The following is a 10,815-nucleotide window of genomic DNA, read 5'->3' on the forward strand; positions in this document are numbered from 1 at the left end:
TCATATAATCATCACATTCATCATGTTCTTGGGTGCGAATGAATATCTTAGAGAAGAAATAGGCTTGAATTGAATAGAAAAACAATAGTACTTTGTATTAATTCATGAGGAACAGCAGAGCTCCACACCTTAATCTATGGTGTGTAGAAACTCTACCGTTGAAAATACACAAGTGATAAGGTCCAGGCATGGCCGAATGGCCAGCCTCCATGATCTAAGAACTAAACGTCCAGAGATGTAAATATACTTGTAAAAATTTCTATTTATACTAAACTAGTTACTAGGGTTTACAGAAATGAGTAAATGATGCAGAAATTCACTTCCGGGCCCACTTGGTGTGTGCTTAGGCTGAGCATTGAAGCTTTCACGTGTAGAGGTCTTTCTTGGAGTTAAAAGCCAGTTTGTAACCTATTTCTGGCGTTTAACTCTGCTTTGCAACCTGTTTCTGGCGTTTAACTCCAGAATAGGACAGAGAGCTGGCGTTGAACGCCATTTTGCGTCATCTAAACTCGGGAAAAGTATGGACTATTATATATTGCTGAAAAGCCCTGGATGTCTACTTTCTAACGCAATTAAGAGCGCGCCATTTGGACTCCTGTAGCTCCAGAAAATCTACTTTGAGTGTAGGGAGGTCAGAATCCAACAGCATCTGCAGTCCTTCTTCAACCTCTGAATCTGATTTTTGCTCAAGTCCCTCAATTTCAGCTAGAAATTACTTGAAATCACAGAAAAACACACAAACTCATAGTAAAGTCCAGAACTGTAAATTTTATTTAAAAACTAATAAAAATATACTAAAAACTAACTAAATCATACTAAAAACTATGTAAAAACACTGCCAAAAAAGCGTATAAATTATCCGCTCATGAATTGCTATTCGAGTTTCATACTTCAGGTCGAACTCGGAGAGCTCTATTGCCCATTGAACCATTCTCCCTGCAACATCCGTCTTTTGGAGGATTTGCTTCATGGGTTGGTTCGTTTGGACTCTTATTGTATGGGCTTGGAAGTAAGGTCGTAGCCTTCGAGAGGCTATTACTAAGGAGTAGGCAAACTTCTCGAGTTTGTGGTACCTCAGCTCAGGGCCTTGTAGAACCTTACTGGTGAAGTATATGGGATGTTGCCCGACCTCATCTTCTCGTATCAGCGTTGATGCCACAACTTTGTCTGCTACGGACAAGTATAGAACGAGCTCTTCCCCAACTAGAGGTCGGGTTAGGACTGGAGGTTGGCTCAAGAACCTTTTGAACTCCTGGAATGCTTCTTCGCATTCTGGAGTCCATTCAAACTGACATCCCTTTCTCAGTAGAGAGAATAGTGGAAGAGATCTTAGTGCTGATCCTGCCAGGAACCTGGAGAGGGCTGCAAGTCGGCCATTCAATTGTTGAACCTCTCTTAAGCAAGTCGGCCTTTTCATTTCCAGGATAGCTTTGCACTTGTCGGGATTTGCTTCGATCCCCCTTTGCGTCAGCATAAACCCTAGGAATTTTTCAGCCTCAACCGCGAAGGCACACTTTGCGGGATTTAGCCTCATCCCGTGTAACCTTATGGTGTCGAAGACTTGCGAGAGGTCTGTCAAGAGGTCGGCTTCTTCCCTAGTTTTTACTAGCATGTCATCTACGTAGACTTCCATTAAGTTCCCGAGGTGGGGAGCGAACACCTTGTTCATCAGCCTTTGGTATGTGACCCTTGCGTTTTTTAATCCAAAAGGCATGACCACGTAGCAATAGTTGGCTCTAGGCGTGATGAATGATATTTTCTCTTGGTCCGGCTTGTACATCGGGATTTGGTTGCATCCCGAGTAGGCATCCATGAACGATAAGTATTGATATCCCGAGCTAGAGTCCACTAGAGCATCAATGCTTGGGAGTGGATAAGGGTCTTTGGGACACGCCTTATTCAGGTCGGTATAGTCGACGCACATCCTCCACTTGTCGTTTTGCTTTTTGACTAGCACTACGTTTGCTAGCCATGTTGGATACTCAACTTCTCTGATGAAGCCGGCTTCCCGAAGTGCTTATACCTGCTCCTCCACCGCTTGAGCTCGTTCTGGGCCAAGCTTACGCCTTCGCTGTTGTACAGGTCGTGACCCTGGATATACTGAGAGCCTGTGGGACATGAGCTCGGGATCTATCCCTGGCATGTCGGAAGCTTTCCAGGCAAAGAGGTCAGAATTGTCTCTTAAGAGCTTGGTCAACCTTTTCTTTAAGACTTCCTCTAGGCTGGCCCTTATGTTGGTGTTTTTCCATTCCTCTTTGCCGACCTGTATTTCCTCAGTTTTTCCTCCTGGCTGTGGTCGCAGCTCTTCTTTGGCTCTCGTACCACCGAGCTCTATGGTGTGGACTTCTTTGCCTTTTTCCCTCAAGTTCAGGCTTTCATTGTAGCATTTCTTGCCAATTTCTGATCTCCCCATACTATTGTTATCCCCGCAGGTGTCGGGAATTTCATGCAAAGATGAAGGATAGACACCACCGCTCCGAGTCGATTTAGGGTAGCTCTGCCTATTAGGGCATTATATGCTGACTCTACGTCGATGACTATAAAGTCTATGCTCAGAGTTTTGGATTTTTCTCCCTTTCCGAAGGTAGTGTGGATGGGTAGAAATTCTAGTGGTTTTATCGGCGTGTCGCCTAGTCCGTACAAGGTATCGGGATAGGCTCTTAACTCCCTTTCATCCAACCCTAGTTTGTCGAACACGGGCTTGAAAAGGATGTCTGCTGAACTCCCTTGATCTACTAGGATTCTATGGAGGTGGGCATTCGCTAGGATCATGGTGATCACCACTGGATCATCGTGATCACCACTGGATCATCATGTCCAGGGATTACTCCCTGCCCATCCTCCTTTGTAAACGAGATAGTCGGGAGATTGGGGGCTTCACTCCCGACCTAGTAAACTCGCTTGAGGTGTCTCTTGCGAGAGGACTTGGTGAGTTCCCCTCCCGCGAATCCGTCTGAGATCATATGTATATGTCTCTCAGGAGTTTGCGGTGGTGGGTCTCTTCTGTCCTCATCATCTCGCTTTCTTTTCCCATGACTTTCCGATCTTTCCATGAGATATCTATCAAGTCGGCCTTCTCTAGCCAACTTTTCTATCACATTTTTTAGGTCGTAACAGTCGTTTGTTGAGTGGCCATATATCTTGTGGTACTCGCAATAGTCACCGCGGTTCCCTCCCTTTTTGTTTTTGATGGGTCTGGGAGGCGGCAGTCTTTCAGTGTCGCAGATTTCTCTGTATACATCCACTACGGAGACTTTTAGAGGAGTATAGGAGTGATATCTCCTCGGCCTATCGGGACCGACCTCCTCTTTTTTCTTGGGGTCCCTCTCCCTCTCTTTTATTGAGGGAGGGTGCCCCGGTCGCCAACTCGGCTCTCGTAATCTGGCATTCTCCTCCATATTGATGTACTTTTCAACTCTCTCTTGTACATCATTTAAGGAGGTGGGGTGCCTTTTTGATATGGACTGCGAAAAAGGGCCTTCTCTAAGTCCATTTACTAGCCCCATAATGACTGCCTCAGTGGGCAGGTCTTGAATCTCCAAGCATGCTTTGTTGAACCTTTCTATATAGTCCCGTAGAGGTTCTCCGACCTCCTGCTTTATTCTCAGGAGGCTCGGTGCATGCTTTACTTTATCCTTCTGGATGGAGAACCTCATCAAGAACTTTTTCGAGAGGTCCTCAAAGTTGGTGACCGACCTTGGAGGGAGGCTATCGAACCACTTCATCGCCGCTTTCGATAGGGTGTCGGGAAAGTTTTGCAGCGCGTTGCATCAGAAGCGTCATCCAGATACATCCGACTTTTAAAATTGCTTAAATGATGCTTCGGATCCGTGGTTCCATCATAGAGGTTCATATCAGGGCTTTTGAAGTTTCTTGGAACTTTTGCCCTCATTATGTCCTCACTAAATGGGTCCTCCCCTCCTAGGGGCGACTCTTCTCGATCGCCGCGGGAGTTCCAACCTCTGAGGGGGGATTCTAGTTTTAAGAGTTTTTCCTCTAACTCTTCGTCTCGCCATCTCCTCCCTTAGATTCCTCTCTGCCTCCCTTTGTCGTTCCAGCTGTTCCAAACGATCTTGGTGGCCATGGACTAGTCCCATTAGTTCGGTCGCATGGGGTGGTCCATCCTTTCCTGATTCGCGCCCTCCGAGGAGTTCATCTTTGGATTTTTTAACCCAGAGGTGCCTTCCCTATGTTGGTCATTGGTTCCTTGGTGATGGGTTAAATCTGCGTCATTGTTTCCAGTATCCAGATTCTCTTGTTCGGAATCTGACGCTACATGACCATCTTCAGGTAATATATCCGCCATTACTGGCTGATCTCTCGGTTCCCCGGCAACTGCGCCAATGTTACGATGGGTAACCGGAGATTATTGGGTTGGATTAGTTGGGTTGACCCAATCGTCTGAGGAAGGAAGCCTTTGAGCAGGTTTGCAATCCAGGGCCTCCGTCCGACTTGTGTGTGAGAGAATTGGAGGTGGTACCTGCAAGAACACTCCGATGCCTAAGTCAGCAAGGGAGCAAAACATGTCTAGAGAGTATTGGGCTTAGTGATACCTGAGGAGTGTTAGTGTATTTATAGTGGTGAACGCATAACCACCGTTGGAGTAGTTCCACCATTTAAGGGGGAATAACCGTCCCTTTATCTTAGGGAAGTTAGGATATGGCTCCTGGAAGTGGGTGGAGAGATTTTAGGGGCAGTTACTCATTTGAGTGAGTGCTTATCTGCCAGCTAATCTTCGTTCCCGACTTCTTTAGAGCAAGTCGTGGCAAGAACCGACTTCGTAGGTCAGAGGTCGGCGTAGGATGAGGCTCAATCCTTTGGATTGGGCCTTTCGTTTGGACCTGGGCCTTAGCGTTGGGCCAGGGTATGAACAAATACAATATCGAAATTAATAATCATTTCATTAATTCTTTTACGTATTATATATATTTATATATATTAGAGTAAAGTGATAATTAAATCTCTAAAAAGTTTGAATTCGAACTAATTAATCTTTAAAAAAAATACCAATTTGGTCTTTCACAATAGCAAACATGAATACATGATGTCCTTCTATCAATATATCACAAAAAACTTACCTGTGGTGTTACTTACTATGACATATTTGATCGTCATCTAGATAACTTTTGAAACAAAACTTTACCTGTTTTAGTAGGATTCATAATAAATAAAAAGCAAATAATAAAGGTTATATGAAGACTCAAAAGATAATAAATGATTCACGGTTCAAAACTACATCTTTTTCATTTTCATGTGGCAACAACGAAACACGCACTATTGTAGATAGCGAAATACGTGGACAACTCTATTTCGTTTCGCACTATCCATGACGAAAGGACATATATGTCCATCGTAGAGAACCTAATTAATATTTTTTTTTTCAAGGACTAATTAATCTGAAGTCAAAATCCAAAGATCTAATTGTCACTTTACTCTATATATTATACTGAGACGGATATTTCCTAAATCCATCCCACCAAAAACCTGCCTTGCACCTACCCGTCCCAACCGGTAAGGACAGGTGAGTACCAGTAGATTTGGGTTGTGTTGCCATCATATGAAGAATTTAGATTCTCTAAATTGTGAATTTTTACTTTAAAAAATAAAATGTAATTTTTTACCATTAAATAGTTTCTCTCTCATATTTACTCTTAGTCCCACTTATAAAATAGATGGTGTGATCTCTCACACTTTATTCTCTAAAATAAAATTTAAAATTTAGAGAATTTAAATCCTATGTGCGAGGTCGTCCTGTCTCCCATACTCCCATCCATATACGAAGCTTATCCGCAGGCAGAGCCAGACACAACCTCTCAATCAAAAAATTATAATTTACGTCAGATGGAGACAAATATCGTATCATCTCATATCAGTGGCCAAATAATTGTAGATATGATCATTTATGAAGTAGGGACATCTATCCTCGTGTATAGGTGTCAATTTAACAGATGGAATAAAAAGGCCTCCTGTTCACTTTAGAGGGAAAAAGAAACAGATCACTATGCATTTATCGATTGTTAAAACAAGAATAATAAAATGAAATGAGATGGGGCGGAAGTTTACCTTGTCCCTTAACTATATATAGTAAGATTTTATCTACAGTACCTGAATATCAAATATTAATTCAGGTATAGTTTTGGGGGGAAAAAAAAGCAGGAAAACTCACCAATGAGGTTCCCATAAAAAAAGTTTGTAGACAGATGGATCAGTTCTATAGCATGAGAATGATCAGCAAAAAGTGTGAAAGAATCTCTAGATAAGTCTTCAAAAAGTAGAAAATAAGCACATCCACTCAAGCCTTGGACTTTTCAGCAGCAGCCAATAATTTCGTCACAAATGTGTCAAGCATTGAAGGGAAGACGGAAAGCTCGTTTTCTTCAGTAAGAGTGTCTGTATAAATAAAACCCAATAAACATTAGTCAACAAGCAAAAGATATGCTACCCTAACTAATCATAAAAAGATTGAGGGAAGTGCTACCTTGAAAACCTTAGCAACCATTGTAAAATGTGATTCAAATTCAGGTGATTTGAGCAGCAAAGTCAAGCTTTTGTGCAGAAAACATTTCTCCACTAGCAAGTAACATCAGACCCTTGCTCATTCTCTAACAGCATCCCAAAATGTGCACTGACATCAGATTCAGTAACTTACTAACTTGTATTGAGTTTAATTTCTAACTATCTATAGAGGACAAAACAATCCCAATCCCAACCATGCAGTTTATCTTCCAACTTATCATCTTTATGGAAGGTCAATGCCTCTAGCATAACTTGTATGGGGAATCACCTACAGCATCTTATACACTTACATTGGTCACTTTATGAAGCACAACAAAAACGCTAACTTCCTGATGTACATCCCAATTACATCATCTGACATTGGTTGCGGTGATATGATCAAAATATTATTAGATTGAACACTTAGTACCAGGAACAAAGGTATCTAACTATCTATGCAAAAAATGAGGTGAAACTATTGGATAATAAAAACCACACAGAATTTCCAGCACGGACGTGCATATTGTTATGTGTATAACATACTAACATTGGCAGGATAACTGACGATCTGAGCCAACCCATCCGAACCAAACAGATTAATTTTCATTAGATGGGTTCTTATTCTCCCTCAAACCTGACCTAACCCAACCCGTTTACATGCCTAAAACATTGGCAGGGATAACGGACGATCTGGACCAACCGATAAACATCCCAGGCTGAGATTCAAGACAACTGTACAACTGTACAACTGTATTGTACATGAATTGGTGGAGGCAATCAACAACAATCTGTTTTGAATAAATAGCTAGCCTAGTTAGTTGTCACAAAGCAGCAGTCCCAGTAGTCTGGATAAGCATATGCGACCACTATTATCAATTATGCTTATCCCTGACAACCATGACATTTCCTCAGCAAATGCACGCTGTAAAATGCTATTTGTAGCTCACTTTCATAAAATTTTGTTTTAAACCATTGACTTTAATTCATTGGGCTCCAAAGTCATATTTAAATTTGGACCAAAAGATGGTTTATAACCTGCATCTTTCATGTCCTTGGTCAACTGATCCAGGACCTTATATATCTCAGCATTCTGAGGGTGCTTCTCATCTCTAGATACAAAGCAGTTCAAAAACCCAGATGTCTCAACCCAACTACAGCCTATGTCCTTTTGCAAACCTTTTTCCTTCATCTGATTCCTCACTCTATAAACATTTTGCCACTCTCCTTCCTCGGCATAAATATTTGAGAGCAGAACATGGTAGCCTGCCATCCGTTGTTCTCTCTCCATATTTAGCAGCTTTTCTGCAACAACCTTTCCCAATTCAAAGTATCCATGATTTTTGCAAGCACCAAGAAGCGATCCCCAGATTTCTATTGCATTGCCATCTCTACCCAATTCATTAACAAACTCATATGCCTCAACCACCCTCCCGACCCTCCCTAACATGTCCGCAACACAACAATAATGCTCAATGGATGGCTTAATTTTATGCACTTCTTCCATAGACTCATATATCTGAAGACCTTCATCGACCAAACCAGTATAACTACAAGCAGACAAGATGGCAACAAAAGTAACCGCGTCGGGCTCAATGCCAGATCTCAGCATAGAATCATACAAGGTAAGAGCTTTTCTTCCCATCCCATGCTGTCCATAGCTCATCATCATTGTAGTATATGTGACTGAATTCTTCTCAGGTGTTCTGGCAAAGACATCTTCAGCATAAGCAATGGCCCCTGTTTTGGAATATGTGTCAACTAAAGCAGTTCCCACAAAAACATTTTGGTCTAATGAATGACGAATGGAGAATCCATGAATTTGCCTAGCAAAGGCTATGCTTCCCATTGAGCTGCAAGCTGGGAGAATTGAAGCCAAGGTCACTGCATTAGGCACTACATTGTGTAATAATGCCTCTCTAAGAATTATAATCGCTTTCTCATTGAGCCCATTCTGTGTATAACCAGCAATCATAGAATTCCATGTGGCCTGATCTCTGTCGCTCGGGAAATTCTGCTCGAATAGCAATTCAGAAGTTCTAATGAAGCCAGATTTTGCATACATATCTATCAGATAACTCTCCATTCCCTCAAATTCTATCCCATGCCGAATTAGATATGCATGAGTTTGCCTTCCAACATGTGAGTTCCTAAGGTTAGAAGCTGCGGAAAGAAGGGCAGTAACCGTGACAGAATCAAAAGCAAACTTCTGCTTCTGCATCTCACAGACAAGCATCAATGCTTCCTCATCTAAACCATTCTGCACAAAGGAAGAAACTATAGTATTCCATGATACGGGATCCCTTTCCACCATCTTATCGAAAACCTTAAACGAAGTTTCAACAGAACTACATCTCGAGTACATAACCATGATTGCATTGAGAATCATAACAGGCAAAACCACCAAACACTTCAGTACAATGGCGTGTATCTGCTCAGCCAATTTTACCTGCTGCAGCTGCGAAACAGCACTGATAACAGAAAGAAACGTTACATCATCGCATACCGCCTCATCCGAATCTAATGCCGCAACAAAAACATCAATGCCTTCAACCGGACAGTTATTCTGAACATAACCTGCAATCATGGTGTTCCACACCTCAGTATTCTTCTCCGAGCACCGCTCAAAAACCACCCTCGCCCGTTCCAAACAACCAACCTCAGCATACATAAGAATAGCAGAGCTCACAACAAACAAGTCATCCACATACTCATTCCCAAACTTCACAACCAACCCGTGCAAAGCACGTGCGGTTCTCGAATCCCCAGTCCCAGCCACAGCGGGGAACACATTCACGAAAGAAACGGCGCTGGGCGTTATTCCCCGTTGCATCATCTGGCGGAAGGCTTTAACGGCTTCCACGTGGCGCTCCGTCTTGACGTGCCATGAAACCAAGGTGTTCCAAGCAACGACGTCTCGCTTGGGCATAACGGAGAACACCTTGAGTACATAATCGCGTTCCGGTTGGGTCGCGTTTGGCGGCAAGCAAGTGGAGTACATGTGGAGGAGGGAGTTGTAGACGATCCGGCTGGGGTTAGGGTTTGTTTGGAAGCAGCGGAGGAAGTGCGAGTGAATGATTTTTCCGGTGGAGAGGTTGAGGGAGAGGGCGCAGGCTTTGAGAGTGGCGGAGAAAGTGTAGGAGTCGAAGCGCGTGGAGGGGGTGGACTTCATACGCGCGTAGAAGTGGAGGGCGTGGAGGGGCAGGTTGTTGCAGACGAAGCCGATGATGATGGTGTTCCATAGGACGGTGGAGGGGAAGGGGAGGGAGTCGAAGAGGTGGCGCGCAAGGTGTGGGTCGCCCTGCTGACACAGCTGGCTGAGGCGGGAGCGGATGGTGGGAGTTGTGGGCTTCGGAATGGGCTTGGGCTTGGGCCTGGGAGGGTGTGTATCTTCGGAGAGTGTGGGAATTGGTGAGTATGAGATGGGCCTGGGTGAGTCAGAGGAGGAAGAGGCGATGGTGAAGAAGGTGAAGGAGCGGGAAGGGGATGAGCTAATGGCTGTACAAGAAGGCATTGCTGAGAGTGGGACTGTGAGAGTGTGTCGGAGAATATGATTTGATATTAGAGGTGAACCGGTGATTGGACTTGAAATTCATTGATGATAGGGTGAAAAAATCATCCTTGTTCCTTGAGACCTTGACCAATAAGTTCTCTTCTTATTTTTATGTGAACTTTGTTGGAAAAATTAAAAAATATTTTTAAATTTTATTTTATTTTTAATTTTGTTTAATAATTAATTTTTTTTTTAATTTAAGACTTACGAAACAAGATCACTTCATTGAATTATTATATCCAAGTGTTGAACATATTTCGAATACAATATACATCGATACTTATTGGATATGTGTGTCTGCTATGTTCAATCGTATCTTAATAAAAAATAAATTTTTTTCTCCGGACATATTTAGAGTTTTAAACACACTTAAATATCATCACGTATCAACATGTATAATCTTATTCTTAAAATAAATTTAGAAATAGTATATATTATTATTTATTAAAAAAATATTTTAAATACTTTATATAATTAAAATAAAATATTAAAAATAATTAAAAATTAAATTATATTTTTAATTTCAATAAATTATCAAAATATCATTATAAATTATCTAAAAAATACTTTATATTATATATATATATATATATATATATATATGTGTGTGTGTGTGTGTGTGTGTGTCATGTGTGTCTTTGCGTCTTATAAGATTTTAAAATTCATATGTCCATGTGTCCTATGTAGTATCTCGTGTCCGTATCCCGTGTCCATGTCAGTGTTCATGCATCATCGTTTAGAACCAATCAATCAATAATACATCACAATTA

The 10,815-nt window shown here is 42.0% G+C and overlaps 2 protein-coding genes across 2 annotated transcripts; both read right to left on the bottom strand.

Annotated features, from left to right (window-relative positions):
- Positions 1-2,888: 2,888 nt before the first annotated feature.
- LOC148562524 (uncharacterized) lies at positions 2,889-3,725 on the bottom strand. The gene has a single exon (XM_088490904.1). It carries the CDS (start codon positions 3,723-3,725, stop codon positions 2,889-2,891), a length of 837 nt encoding a protein of 278 aa, XP_088347030.1.
- A 2,249-nt stretch (positions 3,726-5,974) lies between these two features.
- Positions 5,975-10,103, bottom strand: LOC107604789 (Tetratricopeptide repeat (TPR)-like superfamily protein). Its single transcript, XM_016306479.3, has 2 exons — positions 6,479-10,103; positions 5,975-6,390 (listed from the first exon to the last, which is right to left on the bottom strand). Exon 1 carries the CDS (start codon positions 10,004-10,006, stop codon positions 7,460-7,462), a length of 2,547 nt encoding a protein of 848 aa, XP_016161965.2. The 5' UTR covers positions 10,007-10,103; the 3' UTR covers positions 5,975-6,390; positions 6,479-7,459.
- Positions 10,104-10,815: the final 712 nt, after the last annotated feature.

The sequence above is a fragment of the Arachis ipaensis genome, chromosome B6 (genome assembly GCF_059453495.1).
Source record: "Arachis ipaensis isolate K30076 ecotype BB chromosome B6, ASM5945349v1, whole genome shotgun sequence".
NCBI lineage: Eukaryota > Viridiplantae > Streptophyta > Magnoliopsida > Fabales > Fabaceae > Arachis > Arachis ipaensis.

Bases quoted from the DNA above. Each gene is read 5' to 3' on its own strand.
- LOC148562524 (XM_088490904.1), bottom strand. From the start codon at position 3,725: ATGAAGTGGTTCGATAGCCTCCCTCCAAGGTCGGTCACCAACTTTGAG.
- LOC107604789 (XM_016306479.3), bottom strand. From the start codon at position 10,006: ATGCCTTCTTGTACAGCCATTAGCTCATCCCCTTCCCGCTCCTTCACC.